Consider the following 21083-nt stretch of genomic DNA (forward strand, 5'->3'; position numbering starts at 1 on the left):
GAAAACGTTTGGAGATCTGGAGGCAGGTTTGCACATTTCAGCCAATGTAAATACACCCCAGTGCATGCTACAATGTGTAAATACTATTGGCAAAGGGTTACTGGGCTTTACTCTCCTGCAGATAATAAAAGTTTAATCCAATCCAATGTTTGCAGGCAGGACAGGAACAGGTGAGATGCCTTAAGCTGCTTACTGGACATGTCCACAACAGTCAAAGTAAGAGAGAGAGGAAATCCTCATCAGAAAATGACTTCTTGTCCTTAACAGAATGCTGCTGGGGGCTCCTTCTTTCAGGAATTAGCTGCAATGCTCAGCCTGAGGCCAAAGAGTTTCTCCCTTTTCATTAACAGAAAACACCAATTATCCAATGCTGAGAGGAGCACTTGTGCTCAGTGAACAGTGACTGGACCAATGCAGGACCAGCCCCTCCTATTCACATTGCTGACCTCTAAATTCAGGAGTTTGGATGACCTGGTGCTCTTGAACAGTTGTATGGGTGTATGGATGGGGAAAACCACAAGGATGGGAGGAACCCCTGTGGCCACAGAACCCAATTCCATCATTACCTCAAAACACACAGTGATTGCTGGGAGCCTGCCCCAATGGACAGAGCATCAATGGATATTCCAAGTACTGGGGGCTTAGAGGGGTCGTGCTGCCCACCCCTGCTGGGATGGTGTGACTGGGACAAATGCATCCTCTGGGATACTGGGCTGAGCAGGGAGGCTGGGCAGGGTGGGGTGATCTGCTTCAGTCAAAAAGGAGAAAGAAGATGCTTTGGTGTTCACAGCAACAAGCAGAACTTTGATATCTCCAAGTGTGCACAACTAAAAGTGAACATGTGAATTGTTTTGCATCACTCAGCACTCCTCCTACCCCTGCTCTTCCCCTGCCTGTCACCAAGAGGGATCTCTGCAGGCCCTGCACTGCCACAGAATGGATGTGGGCCAGTGCCAAGTCAGACCCAGATGCTTTCTGCAGCAGAGGAGCCTGGGCTGGCCCCATGGCTGGTGCAGGTCAGCATGGCCTGAAGCCCTGGCCTTTCTGCAGCCAGACAGTCACAGCCACATCAGCTCCACCAGGGATGGGGATTCTTTGTAAGAAGAAGAATTCAAGCTTTGTATAGCAAAGCTGAGAAAAGACAGAAAACCTCAGAGGAGGCTCTGATCAAACACATGCAGTTCAGCCTTTTATGTCCCAGACAGCTTCCAACCTTCACAGGATGTCAGTGAACCACTAAACCCACATCTCACAGACACACAGAGACTTGTGGGGCAGCCAGGGGGGGAATGTGTCAGGAGCTCATGCCTGGAGGCAGCAAATCCTGCAAATGCAGTGCAGTGGCAGAGCTCTGAGCAGAGCTGCTCCCTGCCTTGCCTCTCTCAGGGCTCTACACATTCCTTAAAGCATCAAGAGCACCAGGGAATCAGCTGGGTGCTCAGGGAGCTCTGCTGGAGCCTGAGTTACCTCCTGTGCCACACACTCCCTCATGCTGCACTCCTTATTTCCTTCCACTGCTGGCAGGACAAAACATCATGCTGCAGAAAAATGGAACCTGATGCACTCCTGTTGGATGCTTTGATTGGCTGGAGCCATCAGGAGCTCCCAGCAGAACCCAGAAGTCCCCACACCCAAATCTGCATGGCACATCTTAAAAAGTAAATCCCTGCTCAGTGTCACGTGCTAGCCCAAAGCAGGACCTGACACCAACACACTTTTAATGAGAGAGGAGATTGATTCATCTGTGACCAGCAGCCTCTGCCCTGGGAATGGTAACACAGAATTTGGAGTTTAAAGCACATTTCAGAGCAGCAGGATGATGAGTGTGCTTTATTAATGGCATTGTCATTAGGTGAGTCTTAGTTCTTATGTCACCCACTGCAGGTGCCACTGTCTCTATGCTGCAGCAAAACCAGGTATTTCCATTGCAAGAGGCTGATACATCCCATCCATAGCCTGGAAAGAAACCAAAGGCTGCACAAACCTGTGCAAGGGTGTATTTAGGGGGGCAGCCTGAAAAATCATCAACTTCCAAGTGCCAAAAGGTCAGTGGCAAGGCAGCAGCCCTCATTCCCCACCCCCCTTTCTGCAACAGGAGAGCAGGATGTTTCCCTCCATGGACCTAACTGCACTCCTGGTCAGCAGAAATCTCCACTGGTGAGGTGCAAAGACCCCACACTTCCAGTGACTGGGTTCAAGCAGCCTCTTCTGCTTTTAACAGGAAAAGACCCTCCAGCACTTCCATCTATTTAAAAATAAGCCACTGATTTCAGCTCCTCACAGGCCAACAAATGTGAATTCCCCAGCAAATGCCACAGCCCTGCACCAGCCACGGGCTGCCACTGCACACAAACCCACCAGGAAATCAAACCTTGCACCTGCCCCAGGTCTTGCAGCGAGGCTGGGGAAGGGCACCAGGAAGCAGCTCAGGGTGGGTGCTGGTGCCCAGGCCACCCCAGAGCCTCCTCCAGGTTTCCCCAGCTGCAGGAAACCCCCAGGAGCTCCTGCATTGCCAGGGGAAGGCAGGCAGGGCTCTGTGCCTGCAGAGGCTGGAACCCCTCTGGAAACCCAGCCAGGCTCTGGGCAGGCACTGTGCAAACAGACCAGCCCTGCTCACAGGCTGAGGGCAGCAGCTAAAGCATCCAGAAAGAAAAAGGAGTGGATTTCCTACAGTCTCTGTGCTTGAGGCAACAAAAAGGAGAGGACCAGAATTTTCAGGATTCTCTGAAGCAGAGAGGGAAATCCAGTGCTGCTCCCAGCAAGCAGAGGAGCCCCAGCTTTGCTCCAGGTCGACTCCACTGCTGCTCTTCACTAAACACATGGAGAGAAAAAGCAAGAGTGGAATTAATACTCATACTGGCCATTACTTGAATTAAAATACATGGTGAATAAGTGTGTGTATACAGTACTCACTACATAGATGCCCACACAAGGGTGTGTGCCCAGAGTGTGCACACATCCACTGTACATGTGTGAGAGTGCCCACACCATGTACAGGACACACCCCTACAGACAAACATGGGTATTTATAGGTGTGCAAGAGAAACACACTATGGATTTCTATGGAAACATTTAAGATCTCTCTATGTATATGCACACACTTGCTCAGTAGAAAGGAATTTGTAGTCAAATTCTAATTGGGTTGAGGGAGAAAGACAAAATTCTATTTAATGACACAACTTGGAAAGGTTGAGGCTTCTAAGAAAATAAAGGCCTTGGAGAAAGAAAGAGGATGCATGAAGGCCATGCTCACCTACTCCTTTCTGCAGGGCTGGAAACACTTCTGCATTCTGCTGTTTGGTCAATTTTGTGCAAGGAGAGGAGAGAGGGCACAGGGAAGGCCCTGCAGGATTGAGACAATCCCTCATGAGAGCAGCCATGGCCAGGTGGAGCTGCCCAGAGGGTGAGCAGGGATGCTGAGGGCAGCTGCAGGTAATCCAGGCACCCAGCCAAGGGGGTCCATTGAGACATGTTCCTGCTTTATCCTCACATTACTGAACAGCAAAATGGCAGGGATACTCAGATGTATTATCATAAGGAAAAAAAGGAAAAGATTCTTCCTTTAAAAAAAGGAAAAGACTCTTCAACTTCTTCCCCAGCCCAAAGGCTGGGTGCTGAGAGAGTGGGAGCTGTGGAGCAGCTTTAAGAGCCCCCCTACTTTGGGTTCACTGAGCACTGAGTGGTGGGATTATTGTTACTATGAAAATATTTAACAAAGCCCCCACAGAGCCCTTCCTGCAGTGCAGGTCTCAGCTTGCACTGATCCTGAATTCAGGCTGGTGCAGGGACAGGTTCCACCAATTATGGCCACATTTGGAATATCCGAGTTCCCAGCAGAAAAAATATGAAAGGATACTAAAGGGAAAGCATCAAGTTGTCTGAAACAATTTTCTTGGATGTCAGGACAAAACAATAGAAGGAAATAAGGTGAAGCCAAGGATGGTGGCAGCATCAGAGTCCTTCAATGTAATTTTACATCCTGTGAATTTTTCAGGCCAACTTTGCCATGTTGGGACATCAACCTTCCTTTGGAAGGTTTGAAATACCACAGAGCTTTCTACAGATTTCACAAATATAAGGCTGATTCCCTTGGGAAAAAAAAATTAAATTACAAAAATCAGCCTCTAAAATAGCCTGAGTGCAATGTTAGAAAATTAAACCTTTTTTTTTTTTTGCTTTCATTTAAGGCTCAGTAAAGTTGTTGCTTGTTTCAAGTTAATTCCTTCCTATCCATGCTGAAGTCCTTTGGAAGCAGCACTGGCACATGCACAGCAACACTTGGCACTCTCTGAAGCCAAAACTTTGGGCATTTCCCAAAGGCTGACAGAACCCCAGGGCAGAAGGAAGAAGGAAGCCCTGTCCTGATGACTCTGGTGGCACCATCCCTGCACACAGCAAAAGCTCAGGCTCAGCTCAGCTGAGCAGGAACCTTGGCTGGCACCTCAGCAGTGAACAGCAACTCAAGATCCCCTCCCTCCAGCCATGCTGCCAATCTGCCACCCCAAGGAGAAACCCTCTGACAACATCTGGGGGAAAAGCCACCCCTGGCCTTGCTGCCAGCCCAGTCAGTGCCCACAGCACTGGGCACAGCCACAGCAAACACCTCCAATGCCTTCAGCACTGCACTGACAGCCTGAGCCTGTGTCCTTGGCAGGAGAACAAAGCACCTTTCCAAACAAACACCCAGAGATGCACGGTGCCACATCCAGAATGAACCTTCAGTCCAGAAACCTGGAGTGAATATAAACACCTCATGGGACAATTCTGAAAACCCATGTAAGGAGCAGCAGGACATCCTGTTTGGTGAAGCACTGAACGTCTGCCTCAGTGCTCCTCAGCAGGGATGCTGCAGCTCCAGTAGGGCCAACCAAGGAAAGCTATCCGTGCTTTTTGCCATGGCTGCTCTGACTCCTTGTCTAGATGCCACATAACATCCCACTGCTGAAAAATCAGATTTAAAACTCAGTTTGAATCCAACAGCAACAGAAACCATAACTGCTTGGCCCTCCAGTACTGTGAATGCAGAACCAATCAAGCAGCTGTGTCTGTGTTTGCTTGTCCTACACACCAGTAAAACCCATGGCATGATCCCAGGTGTTTGCTTACTGCCTCCAGATGAGTGCAAAACCCTGGCTCACAGCTGGGAATGGCACAGCCTCAGGGAAATCCTGCCAGGGGCTGTCTCTGAAGCATGGCTGGAAAGCCCTCAGGAAAAAGGCAAGATCTGCAAATTCTTTATGTCAAGGCTGAAGTGGAAGAAGTTAAGAAATGCAAGATAAGCTGGGGCTGGTAATCACAGCAGCAAGGTCCTGTGCAGGCAGCTCCTCCTCTCAGCAGCCCTTTGGCACGGTCACAGTGGGGCAGAGTGCTGGCACCCACACCCTGGGTAACGCTTCTGTCCCAGCACTGCTGTCCTGCACAGTGCTGGCAGTGGCCAGGGCACAGCCAGGACACAGGTGCCACTGTGACCTTGGTGCCAGGCTCCTCCTGCCCTCAGCCATGGTACAAGCCAGAAGGAAACACACTGCTGCTTCCCCATGGGAAAAGCCCCATCATCTTCTGTGCAGGACCAGATGCCAGCAGGTTTGAGGCATTTTCAGCACCACTCTGCTTTCCCCAGTCAGCAGCAATTTCCACCTGTGTGATGAGAACCTGCAGGAGGGTCCCCACAAGACTCAGGCACCTCCTGGCCCTGGCAGAGGCAGCCAGCTGTGGCTCTTGGCCAGGGTGGCCTGGATGTGCAAGAGCAGCTACCCAGGGACCCTGGGCAATCCTTTATTTCCCATGAGTGCACACTGGATGGGAAAAGCCTGGGGGGACAGGAGAAAAGAGGCCTTCCCCTCCTCTTGCTGGCCCTGAGGAACAACAAGGGCTGGGGGAAGGCTCTGATGTGGGGGAAGGGGACAACAGCACCCCTGGAGCAGGGGACAAGAGAATGCTTGGAGCAGTGAGGGAGGGACTGGAAACAACTGACCCAAACCTGCCAAGCTTCAAAGCAAACCCAAATCTGGGTGACACCACCTGCCAGGAGCTGGGCTCCCCTGCCCAGGCTTTCTCAGAGCAGCCAGGCTTTGACTGCAGGGAGAAAGAAAAAGGGGAAATGTCAAACAATTGGATACTTTCCTCTTTTCCAACACCAAATTGTTCTGTTAGGGGAAACAGAACCCTTTGGATCCTATCTCAACACAGGCAGTGATGGACAGTCCTCAGAAGGCTGATGCAAGGAGACAAGCCAGTACTATGCCAGGTCTTTTCTGTTTAATTCCATATTTCACTTTGTTTCTGGTTTTCAGGGCTCTCTGAGGCAGCAGTCTGTCCACCTGCTCTTGAGCCACCCCTGCTCCCACAGTGTGCCCAGGGCCATTCGTGCTGGGTGTCCCCAGGTGTCCCCAGGCAGCTCCTTCCACACTGAGCACAGCCAGGGTTCACTTCACCTTGGAGCTGAACATCAGGAAACCATACAAACTCCCTTTCCTCCTGCCCCTCATTCATAAATTTAATAAAATAACAATAATAATAATAATAACAATAATAATAATAATAATTAAAACAAAGGCTTATTGGAGCTGTTTCTGCTCAACTTTCCACAGTCTCTTTTCATGTCACTCTCTGTAATCAGATTTTTCAAGAAATACTGTGAGAAAAAAAGAATAATAATAATAATAATTATTATTATTAGAATAATAAAAAGCATCTGGAACCAGCTCAGAAGATTTCTAATGCTTTTCAGCTTGACTGACTTGGAGTGCATTGACCACACCATTTATATTTTCTTCAGGTACCTGCAAGAAAACAAAAAGAAAGGTCATGTTCCAGCAAAAGGGTGACAAGGAAAAGAGAGGCAGGAGACAAAGCCAGACCAGTCCCTGGGTTCCATGCTGCTGTCTCCTATCACAATAGTTTCACACCTTCTTGGTGTTTCTCATGGGCAGCTCCTCAGAGCACTGACTCTTTCTTCTCCACAAAGCAGCCACTAACCCCAATTCCCCTCTCACCCAGCCACCCCACTCTTTATAGCATCTTCCTCTCACTGGTCACAGCTGTGGCCTGTTAAAGTCAGGCCTGCTCCTAATCTTTGCTAATTGGCCCAGCTGCAGCTCCTTAGGGGTGAGATCACTTTCTACACTATCTTTATTTTCTTACATTCTATCCCCCTACAAGTCCCAAGGAGGCAGAGACACTTTGCTGGTTTTTGCTTACACCTGAAGTTCACTGAGAAAGGGTTCCAGTACAAGGAAATCCCTGCTCACCCATGGTACCCCCAGAGCAAACACTCTAAGTGAGATGCAGAGGGTTTGCTGTTGTGTGGGGGATGCTGATGGGAAGCCAGCTATGTTGGGGTTTCTCTGTCTCTGATGTTGCAGTGGGATGTCCTGGTTTGCCCCAGATACCCTGGGTTTCTCCCTGCAGATTCCCTCCCAGGTGTGCCAGTCACCTCCTCTTCCCCTCCCAGCACTGTCTGTCAGTCCTGGCATTCCAGAAGGGCACTGAGTGATTGGCAGACTCAAAGGATGCCCTCTACCCCTGGGGGGCATTGGGCCATCCAGGTGTCCTTTGTCCCTTTGTCCCTCCCCTCCTGTCCCTGCTTGGTGCCTCCCTGCCCCTTCCCTGCCCTCTCCCCGGGGTTAAAGGAGCAGCAGCCACGGGCTCAGGGAGTTCTGTGGGAGCTGGTGCTGCATTCAGAGGCCTGAGGGCCAGAATAAAGCTCTGGATCCAAACCCTCCATCAGAACCAACTCCTTTCCTTCACCATCGCCTGAAAGCTTCTCCACAGAGGGAAACCTGAGGAGCAGCCCCTGTTATGGGGGAAAGCTCCATCCCAGCACCACCAGAGCTCCTGCAGGCCTGGACTTGTGCCCACGTGCCCAACTGCAGCACCCAGCCAGCCAAAAGTGTCTGTGGGGTGAAACACCACACACCCAGCCAGCCCAAAGTGTCTGTGGGGTCAAACACCACACACCCAGGCAGCCAAAAGTGTCTGTGGGGTGAAACACCACACACCCAGCCAGCCAAAAGTGTCTGTGGGGTGAAACACCAACACCCAGCCAGCCAAAAGTGACCCTGGGGTGAAACACCACAGTGCTGCTGTCTGGTTCAGCACCAAGGGCCAGACCAGCTCAGGCACATCCTGTCCATCTATATTGGTTTTATTTCAATACTCTCTGCTCTTCCTGTCCCCTCCTTTCCCTTCCTTTTGCTGGTGAAGCCCTTGCATGCCAGGAGCTGACTCATGCAAGGTGCTGATGGATTTGTGTGGCTGCCTGAGGGCTCCATGAGGCTCTTGGGGCACCCTACAGGTTTGGGACCTGCAGGTGGGGATGGGAAGGCCATGGTGGGTGATAGGAGAACACAGCCATCAAAAGAGGAAGAGAGTTACCAGACTGTTTGTGGTGCTTTCTTTCCAGCCTTGTGAGGAGACTGAACCATAGAAGTCTGTATTATTAATAATGTCTTTTCATATTTACTGCAAGAAAAACTTCTTGTAACAGAAGATGCAAAATATCTCAGAGTGATTGTCACTGGCAGAAAAGAACATCAAAAGTAAAGTTACATCTGGCAGAAAAAGTGTGTCTGAACTCTACATAAACTCCAAGACACTGGCAGCTCTTGAAAAGTGGAAAGAGGACTGAGGGAAAAATAGATTTATCCCTAAGTTGCAGCAAGAAGCCAATATGATTCATATCAAGTAAATTGAAGAAGGAACTGTCTCCTCTACAAGGTATTTAAGGCCAAGAGTAAAATACCTGAATTCACTGGACACTCTCAAGAGCTCAGACAGTGGAAATACAACTGGTTGTGTCTTTCTGTGAGGTTTTTAACAAAACTGAGGGAAAACCCCACGAAAAATAACAAGAAAAATGTTCAATTCTCCAATAGGAAGATGGAATAACAGCAGTCAACTCTGATGACGTGTGAACAAAAGTCATTTGGAAAGGAAGAAAATCATCTTAAAACAAGCATACAGCAAACTCTTCTGGTTTAGAAGGCAAACCCCAGGACACCTCCCCTATGGGGAACAGGACTTTGAGGCAGAATTCTCCACTGCCTCCCCTTCATTATTTTTCCCAGAACACTGAACACTGCAGTGCAAGAAGCTGTTTGACTCTTTTCCTCTACATAAGATAATGAGGAAAGACAGAGTTGTCAATTTTTTAAACCACCCTCCCCTAGCCAGCCCCAGTGATGCCCAGTGGGTCTCTCTGATTCCTCAGCCCTGGCCAGAGGCAGGAGGAAGCAGCTCTGCTCTGACTTGCACAGCCCCATCTCCTCCATGAACACTGTGCTCCTTCACTCAGGCAAAATTTCCAGCACAGAAATTATATCAATCACCCCACAAAGGTTTTGGCAGGGTTTCCCCAGGACAGATGTGCAAACAGTTGTGATTTGTAGGACCCATTCTGGCTTGCCACCCTCCCCCTGGAAGTGACCCCTGCCCAAAGTGCACTGTGCTCCCTTCTCAGGTAGAGTGCAGATCAAAGCACTGGCCAGGAAGGAAGAACCAAAGCTCCAAATTACATCCCAGACACAGCTCCAGCCTCTTGAGAAGCAAAATGCTGGTGAAAGAGAGCAAGGCACCAGTGGGCATGAGGCAGCAAGAGCAGAGTACCTGGAAAGGCAACTCTTCCTCCCTGCTCTCTCTAGAGGGAGCTGCTAACCACGGTTCTGTCCAGCCTGGCCCTGCATCACCCCCGGGACACACCAGACACCTGGAGGTTCCCATCTCAACATTGTCTCCCAAAGGGATTTCACCTCAAGCACAAGTCCTGATTATCAGGGTAAACATCTACAGCTACAGCATGGCAGGAAGATCTGAGTATCACACCCAGGTCAAATAAAAATTAAGTAACACAAACCACCTAAAGATGCACAAGAGAAAAAAGATCAGATCAAAGGGAACAACACATTTTTATACAGTGCTCTAAGTTGCTGACAACAGGTACTGAACTACCTTAATCAAAGAAAGGGAGAATTTAGAGGAAGGGTTCAAGATACATTTAGTCCTCATGGAATGTCACTAGAAGTCAAAGTATCTGGGTAGCAAAGTTAAGGAAAACATGACAAAATCTAGGTCAGGGTCTTGGCCAACAAAACCATCCTAGAGCCAACAAGCATCCAGCCCAGCCAGCACACCCAGAGCAAAGTCAGGCAAAAAATGCACCTTCCAAAGGATGGAAGGGTTTGACAACTGGAACAGCACTGTACAGCTGAAAAGGCTTTTAAAACCATACATAAAGAAAACAGTAAGGACAAAGAAAACCACTGGAACCCTGCTTTGAGTAAGGAAGACCTGCATGGCCCCCCAGCACCCTGCCAGCTGCTGGGAGCAGGATCTGTGGGGTTGGAGGCAGCAGGATGAGCACTCTGAGAAGGTGGAGCTGCTGCAGAGTCATTGCAATTGTGTGGTTTAAGTTTTCAGCTACAGATCTATTATAGCTGATAGGGCTGAGCTCTCCAGATATGGCTTGACAGTAGAAGCACTCTGCACCTTGTGCTCTGCACAGAAAGTGCACACCTGGGGCCACACAATGGGCAGAAATGGGAGGCAAAGCTAACAGTATTGATTTTTAAATGGTGTTTTATTAGCTTATCTTATCAGCACAGTTAATATTAAAAAATATAAGACAAACATATATAACACTCTGACCTTTGCTATCTGAAATAATATTTACTTTTACTCTTTACACACATGACCCATCAGCTGTGAATGGTTCACACCAACTGTGAAAAAACAAAGTCATTATAAAACCCCAAACCTGCTTTGATCTCACTAGAGCTTTTACAGGTCAAAGGTAGGACCTCAATAGTGAATTTGTAAGTGATGGAGAGAGAAGTATAATGCAATAAAGGGCACATTTAAGAAAAAAAATAAAGAAAAAAGAATAGTATAAAGCAGCTGACTCCCTCCTGCAGGACTGGGGAAATGGGTTCCAAGAAAAATGCCATCCCATTTGTGGCTACAGGCATTGCATTTTCCCTTTCTAGGGACATTCCTCGTTTTTGAGGGTGTTTTCTTTACAAAGGAAGAGCAGAGGTAGGCCTAGAATTAAAATATCCATCAGTACAAAAAACCAAGAGAACTCTCCAAGGATGGCAAGACTCTTGTGTTGATGACTGTGCTGCAGCTGCTGATGGGCACTTATGAGAACAAACATGGGAACAACCTTATCTGCTTCAAAATCACCTTCTCCTGCTCTGCTGGCAATTCTTGCTTGCTTATCACAAACCAGGAAGATGCAGGGACAGCAGAGCTAAGAGATGGGTCTCAGAAAGCAAAGGTTAGGACAGGGCAGACACCAAGAGATGAAGACTGGGGTCTGCTACCTGTGGACTGTCCAAAAAGTTCCCAACACACAAAGGCACCTGTGGTGACCCTTCCTTAAGGGAAGGAAGCACCTAAGGAAGCACCTTCCCCTTAAGGGTGGGCTGTCCCAGCCTGTCCTGAGGGTCTGGAGCCTGCAACTACTTTAGGAAGCAAATGGAAGAGTTTGTGGCTGTTTGTAATAGAAGATACAGATGCAGTGGAAGAAGGTGCTCAGGGAGGGTGTGAAGTTTCCATCAGTGCAGGTAAGGACTGAGAACAACACTCACTAACACAGCTTTGCCTTGGGTAGGGCTTGGCTCAGGAGCCATGCAGGGCAGGGACAGCCAGGGGAAGACAGGAATTTGCTGGGCTGGAGCAAAGGCACTCCAACCAGCTATCCAGATGAGAAGTGACATTCTCATAATGTTTTCTCCTAAGAAAAGATCTCCCCTACTCCAGAGAAGCTGTTTTCATACTCACCAAGGCGTGATCAAACTTAAAAGTACTGATGTAGTAGGCTGGGATGTCAGCTGCAGCCAAAGGCTCAGAAATCTGAGCGACAATTCCACATTCATCTGTGGGGAGATAAAACATCAAACATTGTCTGCAGGGGCTTGCAAAAGTCTCAGAACTCACCAGCTCCATGCCTACATATGGAGAAGTTTGTCTTCACAAACTCCAATCAGAAGGAATCTCTGCAATAAAATGTGTTCTTTCTCACAGAATCGAGTTTTTGGGCCACAACAAAATATATGGAGAAGTTTGTCTTCACAAACTCCAATCAGAAGGAATCTCTGCAATAAAATGTGTTCTTTCTCACAGAATCGAGTTTTTGGGCCACAACAATACATTGCACATTTAGTTTTATTATCTTCTTTCTGCTACAGAGAAACACATTCTCCAAAGGCACAAAACCAGTAGGAGTGGAATGATTTAGAGGTCCAAAGAAAGGCACTGAACAATGTTCAAGAAGAAAGCACAAAACTCAATCCCATATATCCTTAACATCCATTTTTCTCTGTTATTGAACACTTGGCCCTGCAACTCTGAAGGAGGAGATGCTGACCCATTAGCCAGCCTGGACCCATGGTTCCTGTGCTTCAGCCCACCTCAGCCCCTGAAACAGGATTTCACAGCAATTTCACCACAGAATCATCATAGATTGTTAAGGGGATGAAGTGGACCTTAAAGGTCCTCTGATCCCAAGCCCCCATGCCATGGGCAGGGACACCTCCCACTAGAGCAGGCTGCTCAAAGCCTTACCCAACCTTGCTTTGAACCCTGCCAGGGTTGGGACATCCACAGCCTCCCTGGGAACCCTGTGCCAGAGTCTCACCACCTCACAGGGAAGAATTTCTTCCAAATATCTGACCTAAATTTCCCCTCTTTCCATGGGTACCCATTCCCCCTTGTCCTGTCACTCCAGTTCCTGGTGCAAAGTCCCTCTCTGGTTTCCCTGGAGCCCATTCAGGCCCTGGAGGTGCTGTGAGCTTTCCACACAACCTTCTCTTCTCCAGGCTGAGCAGCCCCAGCTCTCTCAGCTGTCTCCATGGGGAGGTGCTCCAGTCCTCCCATGGACTTCATGGCCCCCTCTGGACTTGCTCCAACATTTGCATTTTCTCATGTTGGGGACACCAGAAGTGAGTGCAGGGCTCCAGCTGGGCTCTCCCAAGAGCACAGCAGAAAAGCAGAATCTCCTCCTTCAAGCTGCTGACCATGTCCTTTGGATGCAGCCTGGGACTCAATTTGCCATCTGGGTTATTTGCTTGGCCTTCTGGGCTTTAAATGACATTTAAATGGTTCATCTGTCTTGTTTGTTGCAGATCAATGTTTTCAGATGAAACCTGGAGTTTCACTGATTCAAATTCAACATTTGAACTTAATTTGAAATTAACATATTTAAACATCAAATATTTATGGGCCTGCTCAATGTCCTGATGTGCTATCAATGACATATCATGCTATTTCTATATATTTTCCTCAAAGATATGTAAAAAGAAAATTTCCTTCTTCCACTTTTGGTGGTCTGGTGTACAAGTTGCAATTAAATAAAAAAATTGGCCCAATGTTTTTCAGAAATGTTATTGAAGTTTGTATCTTCTATGTGGTTCAGAGCCCCCAGGAAGGAGCCACTGCATTTCCTGAAGATCAGGCCTTTGTAGCATTATTCAGATCAGACCCTTAAAATTGCAGGGCACATAGAAATAACAAGAACACTCCTCCAGGCATGAAGCATTTGATCTGTGCTACTTAGGAGCAATATTCTTTTGAGTAGAGAAAACATGTGCAGGACTGGATGTGAAACACATCTTGAACAAGGCTTCCACTTGGACTGCTATAATCTATAAAAAGTCCACCAGAATCCCAGAATTACCCAGGCACTGCACTGGAGTATGACACTGCTTTCTGACCACTGCTTTCAGTATCTACAATCAACTCCCATGCCACCTTTTAGTCCAGTTTTTCTCTTTAACCAAAGCCCCAGCTGTAGCCACCCCCAAAGTTCAGCAGATGAATGCAATGCAGCTGGAACTGTTGAGCGTGTAGCACTTGTAGGAGTATATTCAGAAGTCAAACTATCAAATAGTTTGACATTTGATTTAACATTTAATAGGAGTGAGGCTTCCATTTGAAAATCTCAGCCCACAAAGTCATGTTAAGCTGCTGGCTCTTAAAAAGCATCAGCCTGAGATGGATTTTTCCATACTCCTTGAAGGCCCTGAGGTGACTGCCTGCCTGCACACCAACTGATCCTCCAAATGTTACTTACCAAAGCCAAGAGGCTGCCCACCAATCCTCACCATCTTCCAGAGCTCACCAGATGCACTTGTAAACAACAAATTATTAGGAAATCTGTAAAAAAAAAAAAAAAAAGAACACCAAACATAGCAATTAAAGCACAGCAGTGTGTCAGATTCTGCCTGTGGGGGATCTGCTCCTCCTGCATCCTTGAGATGTGTGAAACCAGCAATAGTGGGGAGTAGCTTGGGCAAACTGGGAAGACTCAAGGCAGGTGGGGCAGATGCACCTGCCTGATCCCCCAGGTATCCTGTGGCAAATCAGCATCTCCTGCTGGAGGTGGGCATAGGTACCCAGAGAGGCATGGGAAAAAATCTGTAACAGGCTGTGCTCCTGCTTTACAAATGTTGAAACTGGGAAGGTTTGATCTGAGCTGCATTTGGAAACAGCCAGGGATGGAATATGTTTCCATGCCTGCTCTCAGGAATGTGAGCAGTAACCACTGGGTTTGTGTCTGAGCACCATCAGTGCTTTCTCCATCCCATCCTGGGAGATGCCTGGCACCACTGCAGGGGTCTCTATTTCTGAGCAGGGGAAAGGAGACTGGAGGTTTAGAGAGTTGCCCAAGGTGAAGCAGGCAGCCTGTGAGAGAGGAGAATTGGCTCCCCAGGTTTCCCACACCCCAGGCTGAAGCTGCAGCCCTCTGGCTCCTCTTAAGACAGACAAGGGTTTACTCCAGTAAGGTCAAAGAACCTTTCAGGAGGGTGATTTATTACTTTGGAAAACAAGTCCCTGGAGCAGGGGATTTGCCCCTAAGAACCAAACCCAAACTGCACTGCATGTCAACAGCAAATCTAAGCACTGCTGGGTACAGCATCCCTCCAGACCTGAGAGCCTGCTGTGCTGCACAGCTGCAGACACACACACAGACACACAGAGGCTGAGGGCTCAGCAGCTGCCTCCTTCCTTGCTGGACAAACAAGTCATGGGCTCCCACTGCACAGTGATGACTTGGGACAATATCATCATCATAACAAGACTCTGAACCAAGCCCATCCATGTGTAAAAGCAAAGCAGGAGGACAGCATCACTGACATCCCCACCCTGATTTTGGCCTTTAGCGGGAATTTCAAACACCTGCACCAGGTTTTCCTTTTGGGTTTTGCTCTTACAAGCACAGCTAATGAGCAACAGAATAAAAGTGCAAAAATCACTTTGCTCCAGTATTCCTCTTTTGAAAGTGAGATAACTCTACATCACATTGATTTGTGATTTCACTGAGAGCTTGGACAGACCAGTCCAAAATTTAGACACTGGAACTAAAATGCCAGATCTTACTCAGAAAAGTGACAGGGTGTACAGGCCCATGACACCTGTACAAGACAGTCCAAATAATTAACATGGAGGAGTCTAAGCTGCTTCCTGTTTCTTTGAGAACATCCCTTTTTGTTAAGGTCCAGGTTACTCTAAGATCAAGGCTCACCTCTGCTGTGTCTGGACATCCATGACCAGGGAGATGTAACCCTCAATGAGAGAAAAGGAGAAAAAGCGAATATGTCCCGAGTCTTCGTTGCCCACCACTGAGTCTTTTACTCTGAAGAAACAGAAGAGAACTACATTAACTGTGGCTAGAAGAGCACAGAAATGGGTTTTTAAAGCAGATATAGCCAGTGAAACCAGAAATGTTCTTATATTGACTCAGGGGAGTGACACTGATGTATTATACTGATTTCAGGTTTTTTTATTTTGCAGGTGGAAAACTATCCAGTCCCCACAGCTGACAGAACTCTCCATCCCTTCCACAAGGTGTCCTCCCAAGGAGCTGTGGGCCAGGAGCCATGGGCACCAAGGGGCAGCAATCCAGCCAGCTGTACATGCTCTGGTACATGTGTGGACATGCACCACACTGACCACACGACTGCTGTCACCCTCACTCTGAAAAAGCTCAGCTCTCCAAAGCCAGCAGGTGTCTTTGGGCACCCTCAATCACCTGTTTGGCTTCCACCTGTCAGGACAACCCTCTTGAACCTGTGAAATCTCCCTCCCTCCCTCCCTCAGTGCAGAGCACTGGAGCAGCACAAGGCCACAGCAGATCCCTGGCACCCCAGAGGAGCAATCTGTGCCTCCAGACACTCCACACCTCTCCTGGAAGCCCCATCTCCCTGCAGGACCTGCAGTCTGTGCCTCCAGACACTCCACACCTCTCCTGGAAGCCCCATATCCCTGCAGGACCTGCATCTGTGCCTCCAGACACTCCACACCTCTCCTGAAACCTCATCTCCCTGCAGGACCTGCAGTCTGTGCCTCCAGACACTCCACACCTCTCCTGGAAGCCCCATATCCCTGCAGGATCTGCAGTCTGTGCCTCCAGACACTCCACACCTCTCCTGAAACCCCATCCCTGCAGGACCTACCCATTGGAGTAAAACATGACATCCATCAGGAGCGTAGCAACAGTGGGAAGGGTATCTGGATCCAGGCTGGTGACACAGAACATATTACTTGGGCTGGAAAGAGGATGAATGACAGGCCTCTGAACTGAAAGAGACAACACAGACACACAGAGCTATGAAGCCACATCTGCAGCAGGCTCCTGTCCCATCAGCTCTGCTATCCATGCCCTGGCAAGGGTCACAGAGAAAGCTGACAGTATATGTAAGGCAGTGCCCCACTGCTGAAGCCCTGCTGGCTCTCTGACAGGGAATGAGGGGCCTGTGGATGATAGGGGTGGTGTCACCCTGCATGCCCTGCCCAGCTCTGAGGGGCTTTCAGCCCATTGGGTGCATCCCCATGACATGAGGAGCAAGCTAAAGGAGGGGCCAAGAGAAACTGGAAAGTGGAAAAAAACGCAGGTTTCCACCATCAAAAGGCAGGGCTATGGAAGGCTGTGGTTGCTGGCAGTCCATCCTGTTTTCCCTCATTTCTGGGGACCTATTTTGCCATAATATCTTGAAAAATTAAAACCCAGCTGCCATGCAGCAGTTTGTCTAACAGATTGCAGCCAGTGGCTGAGAAGCAGCCAGCATTTAGGCATGCAACCTAACAGAGCAACACAGCATTTAGGCAAGCAACCAACAGACCACCACAGCAAACTGTGAGCTGGTGCATTATCAACATGTGTTTCACTGTGCCCTTTCTTGATGCTTTTTTTCTTCAAGACTCATTTTCTTAAACAAGGTGATTGTTAGCTCTTGAGTGATGAAACTGAGTGGCACTTCATAATAACTGATCCCTGCTTTGTCTGGTGAGGGGCAAAAAATTACACATGTCTGTAGGTAAGCATATGCATGTAAATTGTTCCTTTTCCTGATTGTGCCCTTTGGCTTGATACTTGCTCCTTTAGCCTGCAAACATCCTAAGGTTCTGTACAGCCCTGGGCTCATTGTGGCCTTGATCCTCACAAAACAATCTTCTCTGTGCATCACTGCAGTACTTCAACAAGCTCTTAGAGAAGCCATTTTCCTTTGGAATGCTAAAACATGGAAGTAGGGGCTACAGACAACATTATTTTTGCAACTGCAATGAATTGTACTTTAACTGCTCAGAAAGTTAAGAACCTTCTCAAATCCATGGTTGTACTAAGAGAGGCTTGTAAGATTGCAATCTTAAAACAAGATAAATATTCATCCAAATGCTGAAGGAAGCTAGGAGGCAAAACTTCCACCCCAATCCCTGGCAAGTTGATCCTTACCTAGTTTTGGTTTGACAAATCCATTTGTTACCCCAAAGTCATCAGCAGCCACTGTCTCCCCATTCACTACTCTGAGGATGGTGAACTCGGCAGCCAGCGTGTGCATCACGAAGGGCAGGTCCCGCTCACGCACCTGAGGGGACAACAGCATCATCTGGGGATGGTGTTATGGATATCTTCCATTATGGTGTTATATGGATATCTTATGTTATGGTGTTATCTGGATATCTTATGGTGTTATCTGGATATGTATCAGACATGACAAAACCCTGCAGTGGAGGGTGCACATTTTTAGTGCACAGCAAAGCGGACACGACTCCTGCTTGAGTTCCCATTCAGGTGTATCTCAAGAGAAGCACACTCGGTGGTATCACTGGGAGTATCAGTAGGATTAAGCACCAGAGTGCTTTTATGACTGTAAAAAGAATGTGGAGATTTCCAAGTGGGAGATGCTTCACCTCTTTTCCAGCATTGCTGCAACAGCTCAGCACTGCCTGTTCTTCAGTCTTGTTTCCTCAGGAAATAAAGCTATGCCTTGTGGTGCAGGCACACACATGTGTGTGAGACAGAAAGACAGTCTGTCTGTCTGTCTATAACCAAAACAACTTTGGGGCCTCTTGGCCATCACCAGCCAACCTGACAGCAGACACTATATTCCTCTCACTTTCAGAAAACCAATGTCTGAGTGATGGTGGGAAGTGCTACCAGTATCTCCCATTTCAGGAGACACTGCTGTGTGGGCTCAGCACTCATTAGACACCAGACAACCCATGACAACAAATGCTTCATCTCATGGCAAAAGCTCCTGAGATGTCAGAGGGCCTAACTACAAGGAACAGAGCTCTGGGGAAAGCAGAGTTTGGTACTTCTGCCACTCCCAGACAACTTGACAGAATTGTCAAGTCTGACAATTGTCAATTGTCAATTGTCAGTTGACAGACAACTTGTTCCCAGAATTGCACAACTGAGTTTTTCAATAACTCTGCCTGGTCCCCTCATGTCCCCTTACCAGGATGAAGTCCGTCTGATAGGTGGAGAGCATAAACACTGAGATGTTTTGGTCAGCTAGGGGTGCTATGACTGACTTGGCAATTTTGGTCACTCCGATGGGCTGGGAGCTGGAGAAGCCACCTCCACCAGACACCACGTTGAGGGCAAGCCACGTTGCATCGGCCACGCTCAAGTGTTCCGAGGAAGGAAGCTCTGCAGAGACAGAAGGGAGGACAGAGGTTTGTTTTAGAGGCAGAGAGAGCCAGGTCCACCATGTGCCAGTATGTGCTTAGCACACACCTCAGTGCAAGGAGTGAGATGAGCCCCCTTATCCCAACCTCCTGGCCCTCCCAAGCTGCTCCACAGGTTCATACTGTGACACTCCTTCATGTACTGATCACATGAATTTCCATGGCAGGATTCACACAATTATCAAGGACAGCACAGGGAACTGCAGGACTCAGCAATTCACTTGGATGCCAGAGACCAATTCTGTTGACCTTCCCAAGTGGAAACAGCCTGTGGTGGTTGTGTGGTTACAAAAGGAGAGTGCCAATGTGGGTTTAAACAATCTGTGTATTCTACTCCCCTCCACATCATTCCTGACAAACTGTTCATTATAGGTCGCTTGCAGGAGCTGCCCATCCCACACCTGACACCCCAGGCCACAAGCTGGGTATTCAATTAGATAAGGCAGGGTAGTGTTTCTTCTTCACACCAATGACTCAGCTGTGATAACTCCCCTTTGGGGAAGCACCAGCACAGTCACACCCAACCTGAAGGGGGGAATCTCTGCTAATGGACCATAATGGGCACCACCAGAACAGGAGTTGTAACTTTGACCATCAAGAAATCCCCAAAATATCCTATGACTCACATTATTACATCATTCCATTGTGAAGCTCCCCACCCTGGGGGAGGTACTGAGCATTCCTGCCTGAACCTGAGCTATAGAATCTCAACATCACCACCACCACTGGATGGATCCAGAGGAGGAGCAGAACTTCCACAGGACCATGGCATCTGACTGCAGCCATCATTTGACAGGACTGTGATCAGCACCCTGACCAACAGGGTGCCAGGCTGTACTCTGACTTTGTGCCAATCTTCTGTGTATCATTGCATTTATTGCAATCTTTCTATTAAATTGTAACTCCAACCTGAAATCTCTCTCAAGGTAATTCCATGGGGATTCTCCAGCTGGTTTACTTTCAAAGCACCACAGTGGTCTTGGACTTAAATCTCTATCATACAGTTTCTCCAAACATTTTACTCAAGCTGTTCTGGCCTCCTTTATTTCCATTTTCCCACTCTAATCTAAACCTAAATTTTGTTCTCCTGGACTGGAGATGGAGGTTGGCAGAGCAGCCTGGGCACTGTTCCTGGTCTTTGAAGATGCAGAGCAGGCACCCTGTGCATCTCTGGGCTCCTGCCTCCATCTCTAAAGCAGAACCACCACCACACAGCCCTGCAAGGGATGGAGGGTGTAACACATATACTAGGGATTACAAAGTAAGCAATAATAATGCAAAGATAATGCAAATTACTTTGGAAATGGAAAATACTAAGAATAATCCCATTCCACTTGCTTCTAATCGGTTGTGGTCAAGTAGTTAAAAATCTGCAGCTAAACAATTTAATACAAGTTATTAACTGTTTTAAAAAGCCCTTAATGTATTAACAGCCCAGAAAACCAGATGCAGACTCTGGAATGAAGGCATAAACTGCTCTAGGATTCTCTGGGTTTTTGATTTTTTTTGGGGTGAATTATAGAAACAAACAGTTCAGATCCAGACTAACAAATGCATAATCTCAGCTAAATCTACTTGGGGTAAGGAACCTGATCTCAGATGCAGATCCAGCCAGCAAGGACACAGCAGATGAGCAGGGGAGGCTGCATCAGCTCAGAGGTGAGATGCAGCCCAGGAGTCCAAAAGCACAGAACACAGCACTGCTGCTCCTGCAGTAGCACTCTGGCACTTTAGGCAAGTGCTTGCATGTCTCCATGTCCACACATTCCTGGGTCTTCCAGCCTTTCTTTCTCCTTCAATGAGACCTTTGGGAGCTGTTTCTGTCCAGCCCCAGACACCCTGTCATAAATTCCTAACCTCACCCTGAATCCTCAGGTATCCCTTCCCTGAGACACTGCCAGCACTGAAAACCCCAAATGATCTGAATAACAAACACATTTTGCTCTCTTCAATAGCCTCAGTTGTGTGTAGCATGAAAACAACCCTGAGCATACACACTGCAAACAGTGGGGACACTGAAGGTTCTGCTTCTGCATTTTGATGTTCAGCTTCATAAGCCAATGTTTCTTTTTTAATAATCAGAGCTTATGTGGAATGAAAACTAGACACCA

General features: G+C 48.0%; 1 protein-coding gene across 2 annotated transcripts in view; it reads right to left on the reverse strand.

The window, feature by feature from the left end:
• Window positions 1-6244: 6244 nt before the first annotated feature.
• Window positions 6245-21083, reverse strand: part of CASTOR2 (cytosolic arginine sensor for mTORC1 subunit 2) — a 123794-nt gene continuing 108955 nt past the window's right edge. For both annotated transcript variants that reach the window (XM_054647120.2, XM_077188793.1), the window contains 7 exons: window positions 18741-18934; window positions 17732-17864; window positions 16455-16578; window positions 15524-15634; window positions 14072-14154; window positions 11782-11876; window positions 6245-6782 (listed from right to left, as the gene is read on the reverse strand). In XM_054647120.2, coding sequence (XP_054503095.1) covers window positions 6717-6782; window positions 11782-11876; window positions 14072-14154; window positions 15524-15634; window positions 16455-16578; window positions 17732-17864; window positions 18741-18934 — 806 coding nt within the window. In that variant the 3' untranslated portion in view covers window positions 6245-6716. The remainder of the gene's footprint in view (window positions 6783-11781; window positions 11877-14071; window positions 14155-15523; window positions 15635-16454; window positions 16579-17731; window positions 17865-18740; window positions 18935-21083) is intronic.

The sequence above is a fragment of the Agelaius phoeniceus genome, chromosome 20 (genome assembly GCF_051311805.1).
Source record: "Agelaius phoeniceus isolate bAgePho1 chromosome 20, bAgePho1.hap1, whole genome shotgun sequence".
Classification (NCBI taxonomy): Eukaryota; Metazoa; Chordata; class Aves; order Passeriformes; family Icteridae; genus Agelaius; species Agelaius phoeniceus.